Source organism: Peromyscus leucopus, chromosome 14 (assembly GCF_004664715.2).
Source record: "Peromyscus leucopus breed LL Stock chromosome 14, UCI_PerLeu_2.1, whole genome shotgun sequence".
NCBI lineage: Eukaryota > Metazoa > Chordata > Mammalia > Rodentia > Cricetidae > Peromyscus > Peromyscus leucopus.
This window is the reverse complement of record NC_051075.1, coordinates 77,846,177-77,866,420: the sequence shown is the minus strand read 5'-3', so window position 1 is coordinate 77,866,420 and position 20,244 is coordinate 77,846,177. Positions and strand designations below refer to the sequence as shown.

Below are 20,244 nucleotides of genomic sequence, written 5' to 3'. Positions count from 1 at the left end.
TATCAGAGATTTGTTTTTTAAAGAAGAAAACAGTTTATTCAGTGCACTCTGAAAAGAGCTGCTGGCATGCTTGCTCACCAGGGAGATTTACAAACTGCCACCGTCACTGCACTGAGGCTTAGGCCGTCTCCTTTTAAATGTCAGTGCTTTCCGAGAGGTTGCAAGGCATCTCAAACCACCCCTTTGCATTTTCTCCTAGTGTGCACATACCTTCTGTTTTTATAAACAGATCCACCAGTCCCAGCTTTTGAAATAAAAACAAACGGAAGCAATGCTGGCTTTGTAATAAATTCAACCAGTACCTTTTCAGTTGGTTCCAGGGTCCTCCCTACTTGACCCAATTGGTCCTATTTAACATTCTTAAAGTGCATCGGTTTTCCTAGTGTATATACACATTTGTAATAGAGGTTTTCTTGGGGGCAGCAGGGTTACCAGTGCCATGCATTTCAAGTAGCAGACTGCCTGAGTTAGTGAATGTGGTTTAAATTGAAGTGGTTATTAGTTTTTGAATAATTTTGTGTTTTTGCCGTGTTTGGTAATCCAGGTCGCAATATTGCTCACTACAGAAAGAATTACTTAGCTACAGCCCTTTTTGTTGAAAGTCCTGATCTAGTTTTAGTAGTGTGGTTTAAACTACTAATCTCCCAAGAAGATTCGGACGGGCGAACTTGCTCTTTCCTGTAAACTCTAGCTGTGCTCCACAGTTAACCTCTTCAGCCTTGTCACCAGACTGCAGCTGTTTGGACTGGTGGGCATGACCTGCCCCGCGGATCACTGCCAGCACCGTGTGAATGAAAGCGTTACACTCAACACCTCAGGTTTCACAAAAAACGGCTTTGACCTCTACATTTCAAGTGTTAATAGGTTTGGATTCCACATACACAGATTTAATTTAACAAGAATGAATAAAATTTTAATTGGCCCTAATGGACTCCTATCGGCCATGGTCTACTTTTTCCTGTCCTTGGCACCTGTTTTTTCCCACCAGATAGCTGCTTATTCCTATTAGCGTGGGACAGGACGCTATTTCATTCCCAATAGCAGAGCTCCGTACCCTCCTGCCCAGCTCTGCCTTGTGCCTTCCATGCAGGCCATGCTTTCTAAAGGCCCGTGAAATAGGCCAGATTCCCTTGTCAAGAAAGGTGCTTTTCCTGGGTGTTTTCCCAGAGGGCTTCCTTTGCTTTTTCTCTTCCTACCTGTCATTCTTGTTTTATACCCCAGGCTTTCTGTCTGCCAGCAGAGCCGGGGAAACAAGTGACCCTTTATCTGTCCCAGCCATCAGTGGGGGAGCAGGTTCAATTTGTTGCTGGTTCGATGGTCTGGAGCCAGCTAGGGTGCTGGCACACTCTGAGTTTGCGTACTTAACCATTTTAAAGTTCACAGTTGACCTATTTTCTTCATTTTCAAAGCAAGCCTGCTCAATTTACTTGTGGTGAAACACATTGGAATGTATAGTGTCAGATTCCTCCTCCTCCTCTAAAGTTGACCTCTCATCTACAGCCTGCCCACAGACGACCTCTCTACATTGAGCTCACCTTTAAGACAGTTCATTTATTTTCTGTCTGTGCTTACCAGCAGGTTCCTTGTTTTCTTAAAGGTTTTGAATGCCCATCTTTACAACATTTGAGATAAACAGATTCATTGTGAGCATTGAACAATATAGAAAAGGGGAGGAAGATCAGACTCACCTTTATTCCTCCCTAGGTACAAATGGAAAACAGGAGGTTTTTGCATTCAGTTTTTTTTTCTATGCACATGTATGGGTGTTTATTGCCATTCTTTTTTTTTCTTTCTTTCTTCTTCTTTTTTTTTTTTTTTTTTTTTTTTCTCGAGACAGGGTTTCCCTGTGTAGTTTTGGTGCTTGTCCTGGATCTCGCTCTGTAAACCAGGCTGGCCTCGAACTCACGGAGATTCCCGCCTGGCTCTGCCTCCCAAGTGCTGGGATTAAAGGCGGGCGCCACCACCGCCCTGCCTATTGCCATTCTTTTATTTTACTTGACATCATGTCTACACATTTTCCCATATTTCTAATTATTAGTTGAAAGTACAGTTAGCAAAATATAATATTTCAACTTAATGGCTGCTCCATAAAACCTCCTTAATAATAGGAGATGATCTTAGAAGTTTCTAGTCTAGTTTTGCCATTGTGACATATGACAGCCGTATTTGTCTCAAAATGTTCATCTGTTAGGATGTCTCCCAAGAGTGGAAACTAGGAATTGCGGAAGTGTGGACTCTCTTACAGGTACTGTGTGCTTAGTGTGGAGTGCTCACGTGGGCAGAAGTGAGTCCGCAGAATGCAGAAGCAGGTTGTATTTCCCTGTCCCCAGGAAGCACATGGGAGGGAGGAGGATGTCTCTGCGGTGCTGCTATTCACTGCCACGTTGGTGTCCCCATCAGTTGTGGCATGCCCTAGATTGAACACGTGTTCGTAGGACATCTTTGCAGATGTCCTACCCTTTCTCTTACATTTGATTTGTTCAAAATCATCAATATCCAGTCCCAGGGGATCCAACAGTGTCTTCTGGCCTCTGTGGACACCAGACATGTATGTGGTGCACAGACATACATGCAGACAAAACACCCATACACATAACAATTTTTTTTTTGAGACAAGATTTCTCTGTGTAGCCTTGACTGTCCTGAAACTCGCTATGTAGACCAGGCTAGCCTCAAACTCGCAGAGATCTGTCTACCTCTGCCTCCCAAGTACTAGGATTAAAGGTGTGCACCACCACCACCACCACCACCACCACCACCACCACCACCACCACCACCACATCCCAGCAATTAACATTATTAAACAATGCAAAAAGCAGCAAAAACAGAAATAATTTCAAGCCAGACCTGATGGTTCACAGGTTTAATCACAGCACTACATAAAGAGATCCTGTCTTCGAAAACAAACAGAAAAAGAAATTTAACCAAGGATGCAATTGTGCACGCATACAAGTGTGATAAGGATGCCTCCTTCAGGGCTGCCCCAGGTCCAGGCTGCTTTGTGTGGATGCAGCCTAGGTCTGAAGGCCGAGGCTGGCTTAGTCAGGCTTGGTGAGGCTGGGTCCCACGGTTGCTTCTGCTCTGCACCCGGTCCATGTTCTCTGTTAGATAGACCCAGCTCCCCACCGTGTCTTCCTCCTAGCTTCTTCCTCTGCTTCTCATTCACAGGAGCTGCCTTGAAGCTCTGCCACTGGGGTGGTAACTTTCTTCCCACCATGTTTGCTCTTGGTGTTTTGTCTTTTGTGATAGGAAAGATGGAACTCAGGGCCCCCTACACTAGGTAAGCACTCTCCCACTGAGCCGTTTCCCAGCCTACTGAGAAGGCTCTTGGCCTGCCCTTTGCCCAAAGGTCTTGTGTTGTTCAGCTTTCTATGCCCCATGTGGGAACACCAAAATGTTGTTGTTTTTGCTCTTTTGAGGGGCCCTCCACCCAGCTCCCAAATAAATCACACACAGAGGCTTATTCTTAATTATAAATGCTCGGCCTTAGTTTGACTTGTTTCTAGCCAACTTTTCTAATTTTAGATTAACCTGTCTATCTTTTGCCTCTGGGCTTTTCCTTTTCTATTCCTGTATACCTTTCTTTGTTTCTTACTTGGTGGCTTGCTGTGTAGTTGGGTAGCTGGCCCCTGATGTCCTCCTCTCCTTGTTCTCTCCTTCCTTCTCTCTTTCTTCCAGATTTCTCCTTCTATTTCTTCTTTCTGCCTGCTTGCCCTGCCTATCCTTTCTCCTGCCTCACCATTGACCGTTCTTTATTAGACCATCAGGTGTTTTAGACAGGCACAGGAACACAGCTTCAGAGTTAAACAAATGCAGCATAGGCAAAAGTAACACCCTTAAAACAGTATTCTCCAGCAGTCTTGTAGTCTTGGTCTCCTGTTTGGTCTGTAGAAACTGTTCCTGCCCAGTGGACTTGTGCTCTCAGCATGTTCCCATCCCTTCATTGCTGCTTGGAAAGCAGTGATTCTTGCCTGTGCCTGCCTTTGCCTTGAGACAACCTGTGAAGGCATCTAGTCATATCCAGCCTGACTCCCTGTCACCTTCCCTATGCCAGGAGGCTGTGGACACTTGGTTGAGGACAGGCAGCGGAGACTACAGTCAGCCCTTCACTGCCTGCCTGCTGGGGTCCCGGTGCCTGTAGGGCTTGTTCACAGGCACACTCCACTCTAAGGTTCCCCCTTGCTGTTAGTCAGATCAGAGGCTTACAGACCATTGCCCGGCATGGGGGCAGTGGGGGCAGCAGTGGCGGCTGCAAAGCCGGGGCAGATGCTGACAGCTTTCAGAACATTAGGCCAGTGAGAATGTGAGGAAACTGCGGCCAGCAGGCCGGCAGAGGGGCTGGGCGCGCTGTAGGACCAGGGCGGGTGAATTTCAGAAGACTGCTTAGACGCTGTGACATCTGCCCAGAGCCACAGCCCCTGTCCTGTTCCTCCTGCTCCTGCTGGAGCCATTGAAGCCTCTCACCTCTGTCAGGGACAGGGATCCATTCCTTCTCTGCGGGAGAGCAGAGACCTCTAGAGCAGGAGTTGGCCTTGCTGCCTGCACAACTGAGCTCTGGGACTGGGGGAGCTAGGAAAACGGATCCAGTGCCTTGTTGTGAAATTAAACAGTGATGGAAAGTTTGTTAGGGGAAGTCAATATGAAATACATGCATAAATTAAACTTTATTTCTACTTACAGACTACAAGGCAATTGGCAAGATAGGAGAGGGAACGTTTTCTGAAGTTATGAAGATGCAAAGCCTGAGAGATGGGAACTACTATGCGTGTAAACAGATGAAGCAGCACTTTGAAAGGTATGTGACCAGGCACGTTCTGACACAGGCTGGAGTCAGTAAGGCATCTCAGTGTTAGTGGGAGTGAGTGTATTCATTTAAAAGTGTGTAAACTAGAACCAGATGTCCTTGGACAGGTAAGAGTGTGAGCTAGTGTGTTTAATACACTAGGGTGTTCTCTTGTCCAAGTTTATAGTGATGTCAGTGATTAACACCTACAGCATGCATTGTAAAAGTGTGTTATACTTTGTACAGTATGTGTGTGGTGGGCTTTTATAAATCAAACCTCAGTGAAATGTCATAGAGTTTCTGGAAACTTATTTACATGAATCAATTAATGTATCAATACAGTAGAAAAAATATGCAGATAGGAACAGAGAAAATTCTGCTGTTTGTGGGAAGCAGTAGTTTCTTATGAAGCTTCTTTCTTTTATCCATTTTTACAGTATTTTTACTTTGTGTGTATGAGTGTTTTGCCTGCATGTATATCTGTGTACCATGTGCATGCGTGGAAGCCAGATGAGGTCATCAGGTCCCCTTGGATCTAGAGACAATTGTTAGCTGCCGTGTGGGTGCTGGGAGTTGAACCTGTCTCCTCTGGAAAGGCAGTCAGTGCTCTTAACTGATAAGCCATCTCTCTAGGTCCTGGGTGATACTTCCTATGCTGTGGCTTCGTCCCACATAGCAGCCTCTTAAAATCTTCATCAGCTTCTCAGGGAGCATCACACCAAGGAGTCAGAAGCTCTTGTATGATGGAATAATTGCTGGCCTCCTTGTAACCAAGAAATGTTGCAATAAGAGATTTAAGCCAAATGGGTTTGTTTTTATATCAAAGAAGTTATGGAGAAAACTTGGTAACTCTCCTATACTGATATAGAACCTTTTTGTGCTTTTGGTTCTTTATTATTACTATTTTATTTTAGATTTATTTTATGTGTATGAGTGTTTGCCTGCATGCATGTATATGCACCACATGCTTGCCTGGTGCCTGCAGAGGTCAGAAGAGGTTGTCAGATCCCCTAGAACTGCAATTATGAATATGCAAATATGAACCACCATGTGGGCACTGGGAACTAAACTCGTGTCCTCTGGAAGAGCAGCCAGTGCTCTTAACCACTGAGCCACCTCTCCAGCCCCTGTTGTTGTTGTTGCCATTATTATTATTATTGCTATTTTGTTTATGTGTGGGAGTGTTTTGCCTGCATGTGTGTCTGCATTTGTGTGTGCCTGGTGCCTGTAGAGGCTGGTGTATGGGTGGGTATCAGGGTTTCCTGGAACTGGAATTCAATACTTGCTTGCCTTCTAAATAGCCATTCATCGCCCACCTCTTCATTTGATCAACATCCCTTTTACTATTTGGAAAAGTCCTTTTTGGAATATACTAAAAGACCACTAGTTTCCACCAGCTAAAGACTAAGAATGTCATCAGATTGCATCTGAGGCCTATTGCAGAGAGCCTGCTTTGCTGGAGCCTGCCTGCCTGGTGTTCCCACCAGTGTATTTACTTCATGTGTATTTATGTAGGCCTGAGTGTATGTATGTGTATCACATGTGTGAGTTCAGGTGCTCTTGGAGGCCAGAAGAGGGTGTCAGATCCTCTGGAGCTTTGGTCATAGGTGGCTGTCAACCAACCACCTGATGTGAGTGCTGGGAATTGAACCCAGGTCCTCTTCAAAAACAGCAAGTGCTTTTTAACTGTTTGAGCCATCTCTCCACTAATGTATTTCAAAGTACACTGATGAAAGATTTTCTTTGTTCTGTTACTATGGGAACTTCAGGAAAATGATACCCACTTTGGAACATGGTATCTGAGCCAAACTCCTGGGCCACGGTCACTCCTGTGTGACTCCAGAATAAACCATCTCTTACTCTCTTTGAGGTGAGAGCTGTGCACTTGTATGGACAGCCTTTACGTTTTTGGGATAAGCAGAAAATGGACAAGAAGATAATAATTCTGTAAAGTCCGTGGTTCATGGTGGGGGCAGACACTGAACCTGGGGCCTCATGCATGCTAGGCAGACACTCTACCAACTGAGCAGCATCCCCCAACCCCCAAAATTCACATCTTAGCAATTTATGAACATAGTCTCCTCATGATAAATAAATAAATAGCTGGGCGTGATAGTGCACGCTTTTAGTCCCAACACTCAGGAGGCAGAGGATCGCTGATCTACATGAGTTCAAGGCCAGCCTGGTCTACAAAGCAAGTTCCAGGACAGCCAGAGCTGTTACACAGAGAAACTCTGTCTCAGAAAAACAAAAACAAACAAACAAACAAAAACCCCAGATAGGCATGGTAGCACTCTGGAGGCAGAGGCAGGAAGATCTTTGCAAGTTCTAGCCCAGCCTGGTCTACATACTGAATTACAGGCCAGCTAGGACTGTAGTAAAACTCTGCCTCAAAAATTAATTAATTAGTTAAATGAAGAAAGAAAAGAAATAACAGTAGGTGCTGGTGAGGGTGTAGACAAAGTACGTGCTCATAAATTGTTGGTGGGAATCTAAATTAGTCTGGTCACTATGAAAGTCAGGATAGAGGTTCCTAAAAAATAAATAAAAATGAGCCAGGCATGGTGGCACAGGCCTTTAATCCCAGTACTTGGGAGGCAGAGACAGGCAGATCTCTGTGAGTTTGAGGCCAGTGTGCTCTACAGAGTGAGCCACCACTCTACAGAGTGTAGCCACCCAGGGCTACACAGAGAAACCCTGTCTCAAAAAACAAACCAACAAATAAACCAACCAACCAATAGCAAGGACAACAAAAGCCCCCCGACTAGAGTAACTACACCTCCCGTACCCAGACACACCACTTGTAGGACTCAGTGAACAGGCCAGGAGACACTCTGCAGCACTGTTTCCAGGAGAGGAGTTAGGGAGCCAGGATAGATGTCGGCCAGCAGAAGAGTCGGCAGAGAAGATGGAGTTTCTAGACATGAGGTGATTTTTTTAGCCACAAAGAACAACAAAGTTATATCACTTGCAAGAGGAAAATAGATCCAATTGGAGAAAATCATATCAAGCAAATTAAGTTAGTGTCCCAGGAAGACAAGTATTGCCTGTTTTTCTCATCCGTGGTTCCTAGATTTATATAGATACCTTCAGTTAGATATGTATATATGTACGGAAAAGAGAAGAACTGTCTGGGGAACTAACGTGGAGGGGTAGAGAGCAGGGTGGGTGTGGAGGTATGGGGGATTGCAGGTAAGTACAGTATTTGTTTGTGGAGATACCCTCCCACAGCACAGCGCCACTCACAAACTAACAACAGAAAGAACCTTGGTGACTCCTTCCCCTGGGAACAAGGGAAGATAAAAGGGTGTGTGTACATCCATCAGTATGGACTCCAAAGAAAGCTTCCACACAGTTCTTTTGTTCCTTCCTTCCACCTAATTCCTTTACTTCCCTTCCCTAACCCAAAATATCCCACGTGTTGTCCCTTGGAGGATGGTCTAGAGGGGTGTTCTTTGGAATCACAGATTTTTTTTTCTTTCTTGTTTTTATCTTTTCAAGACAGCATTTCTCTGTGTGTAGCCTTAGCTGTCCTGGATCTTGCTCTGTAGACTGGAGTGGCCTTGAAAGCACAGAGATCCACCTGCCTCTGCCTTTAGTACTGGGACTAAAGGTGTGTGCCACCAACTGCCCCAGTGGAATCCCAGATTTTTGGTTCTGTTTTGTTGTTATTTTGTTTAGGTTTGGTTTTGAGACAGAATCTTACTGTGTAGCCTTGAATGCACTGTGTAGACCAGGCTGTCCTGGAACTCAGAGATTCACCTGCCTCTACCTCCTGAATGCTGGGGTTAAAGGAGTGTGCCACCATACATGGCTGGAACCTCAGTTCTACAGTGCAGTATCTAGATTATGTGTAAGGATTCTGGGACCCAAAGAGTTCAGAACATGTTAAAGGTAAGCAGTTTCACCGGGGATGGGGAGTGGTGGATGGCGCACGCCTTTAATTCCAGTACTTGAGAGGCAGAGGCAGGTGGATCTCTGTGAGTTTGAGACCAGCCTTGTCTACAGAGCAAGTTTTAGGACAGCCTAGGCTACACCGAGAACCCCTATCTTGAAAGAAAAAAAAGATAAGCTATTTATTTCCTTTTCTCATCTTCCTCTTCTTCCCTTGTCTACCCCCTTCTTTCTTCTTCTGCTGACAGGGCCTCATGCACCCCATAAATAGCTGAACTCATTGTACAGCGGAGGATCACCTTCAACTCCTGATCCTTCTGCCTCCACACTCCGAGTGCTAGGATTTCAGGCATGCATCATCATACCCCCCTTTTTATTTTGTAAGGTTTGGGGGAACTTTTGATACCAACTTTAAATTCTGGCCCTCTAGGAGGGACTAGGGTAGGCCTGTTTCTGAAACATTTTAGACATGGAATTTCCTTGCAAACATTTTTCAGGGCCAGTGAAATGGCTCAGCATGGAAAGGTGCTTGCTGCCAAGCCTGATAACTTGAGTTCAGTCACTGGAAATCACATGATGGTAGACTTGTGACATAACATAAGTGCATGTCCATGTGCTCATACACACATACACACATGCACAATAGATGAATGTAATGATAATAATAAAAATAATAAAAAAAAATTTCCTGATAATCATGTTCTATAGAACACATTATAGGAAGCTGTGTTTTAAAAGCACTTAAGGGGGGCTGGAGAAATAGCTCGGCAGTTAAGATCACTGGCTGTTCTTCCAGAGGACCCAGGTTCAATTCCCGGCACCCACATAGCAGCTCACAACTGTCTGTAACTCCAAGATGTGACACCCTCTTCCAGATATGCAGGCAAAACATCAATGCACATAAAATAAATAAATTAAAAAAAACATTTAGGGAGGCACTTTTGCTGTGGTGGAGGATGTTGGTGGGGCGGGGTACTCAGCCAGGGAGCCATGAGCAGGTATAAAAATGTACAAATGCTGAGTGGTTCCTTGAATGCCTGAATGCTTCCATCCAGGTTGTGAATAGCTGCTGCTCTGGGCCTCCTTTTGTACTACCTGGCCCTCTCACTCAGCACATCCAGACCTTCCTGAGGGCTGGTGCCAGTTCAGCCTGGCTCCAGACTGTGGCCTCTGCTTTTCCTGGTTGTTGTCTTGGGGCACATGTTGCTAACATTTTGAATACTGTGCTGGGTCAAGGGAGGAAACAGGGAAAAGTAGTCAAAGCTATTCTTTGATTCTCCTGGTCTTCCACTGTTGGCTCGTGGGAGAGCAGCTTACCACTCAGCCTTCCAGCTGATGCCTAGCTCTGCCATGCTGCTAGTTGTGGGAATTTTCACTGGGTCCTGGGCCTTTTTCTGGGTAACATCTTTCATGGCTCAGTAAACTTATTTCAGAGGAGAAAGCAGACGTGTACTAATATGCAGTTAGGTTTAACTTCAGAGTAACTAGACAACATGCTGAACTTTCCACATGGGAGAAGTTGGTAGAACAGAACTCAGCCGGCTGACAGGAAGACAGACATCCCTAGTTTCTTTTGGAGACTCAGAGAATGAAGTCTCTAGAACATTGGGTCATTTGGCCGGGTGTGACCTGCCCCCCCCCCCATAGCACAAAATAGGGTGGTTTCTTGAAAGGGCTCTTCTGTAGCAATGGCTATAGCCTCATGCCCTTGCACTGGTTTTTTGTTTTTTGTTTTTTTAATTTTTTTTTTATTTTATTTTACAATACCATTCAGTTCTACATATCAGCCATGGGTTCCCCTATTCTCCCCTCTCCCACCCCCTCCCCTTACCCCCAGCCTACCCCCCATTCCCACCTCCTCCAGGACAAGTCCTCCCCCGAGGACTGCGATCAACCTGATAGACTCAGTCCAGGCAGGTCCAGTCCCTTCCTCCCAGACTGAGCCAAGTGTCCCTGCATAAGCTCCAGGTTTCAAACAGCCAACTCATGCAATGAGCACAGGACTTGGTCCCACTGCCTAGTTGCCTCCCAAACTGATCAAGCCAATCAACTGTCTCACCTATTCAGAGGGCCTGATCCAGCTGGGGGCCCCTCAGCCTTTGGTTCATAGTTCATGTGTTTCCATTTTTCAATAATTGAGTAAAACCGAATTTTATTATAAGCCACAGTCGTCCTAGGGACCTCCATGCTATATATATAGCCTCTATGGTTCTATGGGTTGTGGTCTGATTGTTCTTTATTTTATATCTAGAATCCACCTATGAGTGAGTACATACCATGACTGTCTTTCTGGTTTTGGGTTACCTCACTCAGGATGATTTTTTCTAGTTCCATCCATTTGCCTGCAAATTTCATGCTTTCATTGTTTTTCTCTGCTGAGTAGTACTCCATTGTGTATATGTATCACATTTTTTTCATCCATTCTTCCGTTGATGGGCATCTAGGTTGTTTCCAGGTTCTGGCTATTACAAATAGTGCTGCTATGAACATAGCTGAGCATGTATCTTTATGGTATGAATCAGCATTCCTTGGGTATATGCCCAAGAGTGGGATGGCTGGGTCTTGAGGTAGTTCGATTCCTAATTTTCTGAGAAACCGCCATACTGATTTCCACAGTGGTTGTACAAGTTTACATTCCCACCAACAGTGGAGGAGTGTTCCCTTTGCTCCACATCCTCTCCAATATTGACTGTCATTGGTGTTTTTGATCATAGCCATTCTATTTTTTAATTATCCATTACAATTTTAAATGAGTTACATAAACATAATACCTCAAACAAGAATAGAAATATATATATATATACATATATACAGTATAACAAAATTAACTTTAAGTTTGTATCAATAAACTAGAATTTATACCAATGTAAAACATTTTAAACATAAACTAAAATCTATACCAATGTAAAACATTTTAAACAAGTTGTTCTTAGTTCAAAGTAGGTTCATTAATCTACCCTTTTATCTTATCATCTCCATATCCTCCTATATATCTATATCATATCCCCCCCCTTTTTTTTAGAAAGAGATCACATTTATAATCAACCTGTTTTAAATAAAAATATTGTTTTTTCTCTGTCCCACACCAGAGGGCTCTTTTGATTTGGGACATAAGAATCTCTTAACCATTTTTTTTTTAAGCAATATGTCTGGGTTTAGAGGGGAGTGAGCCAATTCCACCTCTAAAGCCAGCTTGGTATATTTGGGAATTTGGGCGTAGCATCTCTTACTACTTCCTGTTGGAGGTGGGCGCTGTATCTTATGGGGACACAAAGAAAATTTTAGGCCTATGGGGTAGTCTGTGAGGCTGTATTGTGTGAACCAGTTGCCTTGAAACCCCTCTGGATGTTGGATCATCTGGGCCATGGTGTCATCGGAGACCTTTTAGGGGGTCTTGGCTGGTGAAACCTGATGTATCTTAATCTGGAACAAATCCACAGCCTCTGGCTTTCTGTGGAAACAAAAGCAGAACCTCTTTTCCAAAGCAACATATCTTTAAATCCAAATTTTGAAGTCAAGTTACCTTTAAAATATACATTTTGGCGTAACTTAACAGCTTTTGTAATCAAATGTTTTTTTTCAGTTACGAATATCAAAGACAACATAATCCAGATTCTGTGTGTGGTAGCCATCTTTACGTGGCTTATTTTTTATATTACCTGGAGTCTTGAGCCTATTGCTTTAAACTGCACCATTCTAAGACTGAAAAGGCACTGTGGCTGCTGGCTCCACCCACTTCAGCTTCCCAACATGGCAGTGGTACGTTTTCTGCCAGCTCTGGGAGTCATTAAGTCTCAGAAATAGTGGGTCTAAGCTTTTATCAAAGCAGTGTGTAGCCCAGAAACCTCTTTTTTTTTTTTTTTTTTTTTTTTTAAATACTAGTAAAGACTAAATCTACCACACAGCTTAATGTGCCGCTGGCAGACATCTCATTTCCGCCATACTGCCGGTCAAACACACACACCAGGAACCTGCCAGTGTTCAAACCTGTGTTTTGCGGCATCTAGCTGCCCGTATGAGACAAGAAGCAGGAACCTGGTTTTGGCTCTGTTTAGAATTGGTTATTAAATATTCTCAGGTTTAAGGTGGAAACTCGAGCCGTTGGGCGCCATTTGTTGCTGGACGGCTTCTCTCCAGGTTCCCCAAGCCCCGCAGTCCCACAATCCACTTATAAAATAATCACTCAGACGCTTATATCACTTATAAACTGTATGGCCGTGGCAGGCTTCTTGCTAACTGTTCTTTTATCTTAAATTAACCCATGTTTATAAATCTATACCTTGCCACGCGGCTGGTGGCTTACCAGAGTCTTTACATGCTGCTTGTCCTGGTGGTGACTGCAGTGTCTTCCCCCCTCAGCCTTCCGCTTTCCAGAATTCTCCTCTCTCCTTGTCCCACCTACTTTCTGCCTGGCAACCTACTTCCTGCCTAGTCACTGGCCATCAGTGTTTTATTTATATAGAGCAATATCCACAGCACTAGGGCTAAAATAGCAGCTTTGGCTGGTGGCTCCGCCCACCTCAGCTTCCCAACGTGGCGGTGGTACGTTTACCTCCAGCTCTGGGAGTCATCAACTCTTAAAAACAGTGGTTCTATGCTTCTATCAAAGCAGCGTGTAGCCCAGAAACCTCTTTTTTTTCTTTTTCTTTTTCTTTTTTTGGTACTAGGAAAGGCTAAATCCACCATGCAGCGTAATGTGCAGCTTGTAGACCTCATTCCCTCCATACTGCAGGTCTAGTGTGCCAGGAACCTGCCATAGTAGCTCAAACCCGCAGGCTGCCACTAACTTGAGAGAGACAACTAGGAAGCTGTTTTTAGCTCCGTTTTAGAATCTTTTTTCTCAGGTTTTAGTTGGAAACTCTTGCCAACCTGTTGGGCACCATTTGTAGCTGAAGAGCTTCTCTCCAGCTCCTGCCAAGCCCACTTATAAAATAAACACACAGACTCGTATTATATTATTTAAACTGTTTGGCCTAATGGCTTATGCTTCTAGATATCTAGTTCTTACATCTTTTCTTTTTTTTTAAATATTTTATTTATTGTTTACTCATTTTTATTTCATGTGCACTGGTGTTTTGCTGGCATGTATGTCTATGTGAAGGTCTTAGATTCCCTGGAACTGGAGTTACAGACAGCGGTAAGCTGCCATGTGGGTCCTGGGAATTGAACCCAGGTCCTCTGGTAGAGCAGCCAGTGCTCTTTACCGCTAAGCCATCTCTTCAGCCCCCTAGTTCTTACATCTTAAATTAACCTACTTCTATAAATCTATATACCTTGCCACATGGCTCGTGGCTTACCAGTATCTTACATGTTGGTATTCATGGTTGCGACTGGCAGCCTCTCCTGACTTAGCCTTCCTGTTCCCAGAATTCTCTTCTCTGCTTGTCCCGCCTATACTTCCTGCCTGACTACTGGCCAGTCAGCATTCTATTTATACAGAGCTATATCCACAGCAGGTAGGTTTGGGGATGTGAGCAGTAGACACAGTGGCCTTCATAAAGGAAAGCCTGGTGTAGACTCACCTGTCACCAGGTAAATGGAATGCTGAGAAAGCACAGACTTTTTCCATGATAAGGAGAATGGTGTGTCCCCAGAACTCTGAAATGCTACTTTCAGCTAGTGTACACTTGTTTAGTTGGTTAGTTCTCATGAATGAATTAGTAAATTTCATTTATTAACATTAATTATTAATAACTATTTTTAACACATTTAATTAGAATTTTATATATTTCAAGTTAAACAATCAAAAATCCTTTTGTGATAATAGATGATAACAATTTTAATGTGTGTCCTAAGTGATAAAACCTTGATTTGATCCAGGGGGTGGTGTCTTACACCCTTGATCCCAGCACTTGAGAGGCAGAGGCGGGCAGATCTCTGTGAGTTTGAGGTCAGCCAGTTTACAGAGCGAGTTCCAGGACAGCCAGGGCTACACAGAGAAACCCTGTCTTGAAAAGAATTAGAAAAAAGAAAAGAAAAAACTTTGATTTGAGGGCTGGGATGTCTCCCATGCCCATGTTTGATTCCCAGCATCAAAAAAGAAACCTTGAATTTTGTAAGATAATGAAGATGTATGCCTGATTTATGCTTAATTTTAATTTCTGATGGGAAAAATAAATCTTGATTAACTGTCTGAAATACAAGTGAGGGAGGTTTTTGCATTTTGATCATGGGAAATAAATATGATTTCATAACTCTAGTTTTCTAGTTGACCTGATTGTAAATTAGTTGTACATTTTTGCCTATGCCATAGTATTGAGCAAGTGAACAATCTGCGAGAGATACAAGCACTGAGGCGCCTGAATCCACACCCAAACATTCTCACCTTGCACGAAGTGGTTTTGTAAGTATATTTGAGCTTGGAAAGTTATCTAAAGTAGAAAACTTGATACTAAAGATGCAGTTTATCTTTATCATGGGTAGACATTTAAAATATTTGCTTTGTAGCTGAGAGAATGACAGTTATCACTTCATCTTATTTTTATTTGAGCAAATTGGGTTTCATTTCTATTATTTTGGTGCACCCATGTTTGGAAAGCCTGTGTCTTCAGGATTTGGCTCCTGCAGCTCAGTCAGGTCTCCATGCCTTGTTATGAATTGCTTTCTCATGAAAGCACAGCCCCTTCTTAACATAATTGATACAGTTTCGTGGCGTTTTTCATTCATGTTTGTCGAATAGTTTGCATAAAGTTTACCTGTCAATCAAGAAGACAGATAGCCACAGCCCTGGGGCCCAACCCTGCCACTGTGTTTGCCTTGGGCTTCTGATCTCACTGGGCTGGGAAGTCAGGCTGCAGGTTCTAGGACCTGCCGCCATTCTGTGGGTTGGTGTGGTAGGTGTAGAAGCCATGCTGCAGCTTTCAGGGAACCTGGCCTATCAAATTCTTGAAGGAACTCATCTGCCAACTACAGTGTAGTGGATGTCAGTCATAGGACAGCATAGTTTAAAATCAAAATGCTGGGTCCTGTCGTAGCTGTATGGCCTCTTGGCCTGCAGTGTTCTTCCCCGTCAGCTCAGCCACACATGGGAGGCCAGCATTCATCTGTGTTGTGCACAGTGCCAAGGTCATGGGTGCAGGACAGGCTGCAGAGGCAGACCGGAGGTGCAGAGCAGCGTCTGGGGTCTGAGTAAAATAGGATAAGCTTGTTGATGGTCCCGGGCCTCTGAACCACTCGGTTTCAGACCCTGACCCCATGGGAGTGATGGCATTGCCTTTCTTAACAGGGTTTTGGGGTTTTGCCCACACCCATTGTAAGTTATCTTGATTACATGAAGTAACATAGATCAATTAAAACTAAAGGTATAGCTGGGCATGGTAGCACGCTTTTGATCCCCGAGCTTGGGAGGCAGAGAATGGGTGAATCTCCATGAGTTCAAGGCTCTATGAGTTTGAGGCCACCCTGGTGTACATAGTGAGTTCCAGGACAGCCAGAGCTACATAATGGAGAGACCCTGTCTCAAAAAGCAAAACAACAAACAGAAAAACTAAACATGCAGTCACAAAGGGTGATCTAAATCCATCTCCCCTCTGTTGTTTTGCTTAGCCAACTCCCAAGCTTTTTTCTTCTTTCTGCTGGTAATTAATGTTCTAGTTACATGACATATCTTTTTTAAAGGTGATTTTAGAGCTTTGCTCTAGAGTTTTCATAGTATTTTGTATTAGTTTTAGCCTAAATGTTGATTTAAAGTCAAAATCTGTGCTGTTTTAATAATCTCGTGGCCATTATGGTCTCTTGTGAGAATGACTTATTTACCAAAAATGTGTACAAATGCATATTAAAAGACTTGATTATGTTTTCTGATTAAGATAAGAAAAAGTATTTAAAGTCTGCTTTCTTCTGCAGTGACAGAAAATCTGGTTCTCTTGCACTAATATGTGAACTTATGGACATGAATATTTATGAGCTAATCCGAGGTATGTAGAGTATTTTGAAAGGTAACCTGAGATGGTCTTATAACGAATGTTTGTAGTTACATGTGTGCTGTAGTCATTGGAGTGCTGTAGTGACCGTAGTGACAGGGAATGTGTACAGCTGCTTCACCGGGCCCAGGAGCCATTGTTCTGACAACCTCTTGGAGATGACTGGAGCCACAAGCTTCCTGGGAGAGCCTGTGGTTCGGATGAGGCTAATGCTGGAGGCAAGCCCTTCTCACAAGGCTTCCCTCTGAGGTCGCTTTCTTTCCCAGCTCGTCCCTTTGCTCAGCATTCTCTTCTGTGCTCCCAAGAAGCTGAGCTCTCCCCTGGACTCTCCTAGGGCATATCTCATGTTCCAGGATGTTCCTTCGTTCCTTCCCTCTGAATAGTAAAGCACTGTTCAGGGAAGCTCACTTGCCTGAGATGACCTGCCATGGCCTTGATGCTTACAGAGGGACTTTAGGGTACCAGGAAGCAGAGCTTTGGTCTCCATTGAGCAGATGTCCCTGAGAGTCTGACTTCAAGGTTATGTTAGATGTCACGATGAAGTGCAACTATGAAAGCAATATAGGAGAGTCTATTTTCTAGATCACACGACACCCAGAGGACAAATGAAAAACAAAACCAAGCAAACCAGCTGCTAGGCCTGGCGAGACACACCTGTAATCCAGGCTTCTTGAGAGGTGAGGGAAGGAAGATTGCCAAGACCAGCTTTGGCTAAGTCACAAGACTGTCTCAGAATGTTAAAGAAAAAAGGCCTGAGGATATTAGCTCAATGGTAGAACACTTGCCTAGCATGGGAAAGGCCTTGGGATCAGTCCCTAGTACTGGAGGAAAAGAAACTAATACAGAAAGAGAAAGAGAAATGGCAAAGGAAGAAACCGTCTCTGGGATGGCACTCTGGTGAGAGCAGCAGAGATGAGTTAAACCTTCCCCTCCAACAGCTGAGGCCAGAGTAAAGATTCTGGCCATGCTTCAGTGTCACCCGGTGTTTTACATCTTAAAGACCTGTGGAGGGCTGACCTGGCAGCTCACAGCTGCAGTCCCAGAGTACCGGGGCTGAGGCAGAAGGATGGGAATCCAGAGGCCAGCACAGACTACAGAGCAAGTCCTTAGCTGCATAATGAGGCCATGTCTGAGGAAACAAAACCAAAAGGGGACCTGCACTGTCACTTCTTTTGGTCGTTTATCGACAGTTCTCTGTAGGTACAGACGTCCCAATGTTAGAAACCTTTTGCTTCCTAGGGTGTGATATAGTTATACTTTATACTCAAGGGAAGGGGAAATGTCTGTGTTGCTATGTGTTTAGACATTTGAGAAAGCTTGGTTTAGAAAATAGTATCTTTGGGCTGGAGAGATGGCTCAGTGGTTAAGAGCAATGGCTGCTCTTCCAGAGGTCCTGAGTTCAATTCCCAGCAACCACATGGTGGCTCACAACCATCTTTAATGAGATCTGTTGCCCACTTCTGGTCTGCAGGCATACATGCAGACAGAACACTATATGCATAATACATAAATACATCTTTAACAAAAAAAGAAAGAAAATGGTATCTTTAATTTCCAGTAGCCGGGGGATTGTGTAATTGAAGAAACTGGAGCATTTCTTTCTATATCTACCTACAGAGACTCTGAAAGACATGCTGTTAGACCAACACACACTCATTGTTGACAGTTCCCCAAACAGGCCTGACTTGTCCGGCTGCTGTGTAGGGTGCCAGTCACTGAAACTTTTGCAAAAGGCAGTTTATTCTCAAGGTGGCCAAGTATGATGGAGACCCAAGTCCCCAAATCTGTTGATAGGACCTGGGTCTATTTTAGGGACAGAGGTAGCGTTGGGGTGGAGCAGTCAGAGGTCTGTGCACAGGTAATCAAATTTCCTGGCTTTTCCTGGGACACAGGTTCAGAAGTGAAGGTGTCAGTATGGTCTGAAGGTGAACTTTTCACCCTCCTAATGTAGGAAGCTGCTCTGGGTACTGGGACAGGCCCAAGGGCAGAGTCAGGGATTTTAACAAAGTGGCCTTCAGGTCCCCAAGAAGGAAAGTATGCAGCTGTTATCACCATGATCCACTTGTCAGAGGCATCACCTACAGCAAAAAACAGTAGGGGAAACAGAGTTTCATTCACCTGCAGGACCTCCACAATGAGTGATCTCTGAAGCTGTCTAAAAGCAAGTAGCCAAGAAGGAGCCTGAACCTTAGAAGGAAGGCAGAGTTGAGGGTGTTAAGTGTGCAGGGAAGGACCCAGTGTGTTCACAGGCTGGTCATGCCCAGAGTTGGGAGGATTCTAAGTGCTGCTCGTGGTTACATATTCTCTCTCTCTCTCTCTCTCTCTCTCTCTCTCTCTCTCTCTCTCTCTCTCTCTCTCTCTTTCTCTCTACATAGTACTAGCTGTCCTGGAATTTACTATGTAGACATGTAGACTAGGCTGGACTCAAACTCACAGAGATCCAAGTGAGTTTGCCTCTGCCTCCCGAGTGCTGGGTGTTGGGGATTGAAGGCCCTGTGTCCCCATGCTTGGCCAGTGGTTACATTATTGAAAATGGTTCACAGTCCTAGAAAGTTGTTTCTGAACTTTGAAAGATACGGATTGCCGGGCGGCAGTGGTGCACATCTTTAATCCCAGCACTTGGGAGGAAGAGGCAGGCGGATCTTTGTGAATTCGAGGCCAGCCTGGTCTACAGAGTGAGTTCCAGGAAAGGCTCAAAGCTACACAGAGAAACCCTGTCTAGAAAAACCAAAAAAGAAAGATACAGATTTACAGTGATAAGCACTTTTCTGTAAATGCCTAATAGAGGCTTGTGGCCTTTAATGTGAGTGCTGAAGTATCTTTCACAGACCAGGGACTCTGTTGTCTGCACTGAATCTAAGTTGTTGCTAGCCATACCAGGCATCCTAGATGTTAAAATCTGGATAAAGCAGCTGGCAGCATTTACAATGCATTTACTATTGAAAGATACACCGTGATTCCAGAGTTAGTAACACATGGGGGCCAGTGTCTTAGAGTCAGCGAACTGTAGGCTGTCACTACAGCTGACTGCCCGTGGTTGTTCATACTGCTCAAGTGCTGTTTTTTGTTTGTTTGGTTTTGTTTTTTTGAGACAGGGTTTCTCTGTATCGCCCTGGCTGTCCTGGAACTCACTCTGTAGACCAGGCTGGCCTCAAACTCACAGAGTTCCTCCTGCCTCTGGGATTAAAGTGCTGTTCTTAATACTTATTGAAATACATTTATTTACCCAACATCCCCCACACCCCTGCCTGCTGTTCATATCCCCACTTTTTTTTTTTTTGGATTTTTCGAAACAGGGTTTCTCTGTGGTGTTTTGGTGCCTGTTCTGGATCTCGCTTTGTAGCCCAGGCTGGCCTTGAACTCACAGAGATCCGCCTGCCTCTGCCTCCCGAGTGCTGGGATTAAAGGTGTGAGCCGCCGCTGCCTGGCCATATCCCCACTTTTATGAGGAGGAACTCAAAGAGCAGAGAGAAAAGCTTCTTGCCCAAGGCTGTCTGCCTGGTAAGGGGTAGAACTTGGCCTTGAGCTGAGTTCTGTCATTTCTGGAGATGACAATTGAAGGATTAGGCAGTAATCCAGGTAAAGCTCTTCAGGTGGGACACAGTTGGCATTGAGACGCAAGTGTGTGAAACCTGTGCTCTGTTC

General features: G+C 44.4%; 1 protein-coding gene across 10 annotated transcripts in view; it reads left to right on the top strand.

The window, feature by feature from the left end:
- Nucleotides 1-20,244, top strand: part of Mok (MOK protein kinase) — a 40,685-nt gene that overhangs the window by 5,447 nt on the left and 14,994 nt on the right. For 6 of the 10 annotated variants that reach the window (XM_037210853.1, XM_037210852.1, XM_028883791.2 and 3 more), the window contains exons 2-4: nucleotides 4,681-4,795; nucleotides 14,931-15,020; nucleotides 16,523-16,593. In XM_037210853.1, the coding sequence (XP_037066748.1) occupies nucleotides 4,728-4,795; nucleotides 14,931-15,020; nucleotides 16,523-16,593 (229 nt within the window). In that variant the 5' untranslated portion in view covers nucleotides 4,681-4,727. Of the gene's footprint in view, nucleotides 1-4,680; nucleotides 4,796-6,567; nucleotides 6,654-14,930; nucleotides 15,021-16,522; nucleotides 16,594-20,244 lie in introns of those variants that run through there. The other 4 variants (XM_037210854.1, XM_028883796.2, XM_028883802.2 and 1 more) reach the window with 3 other exon arrangements.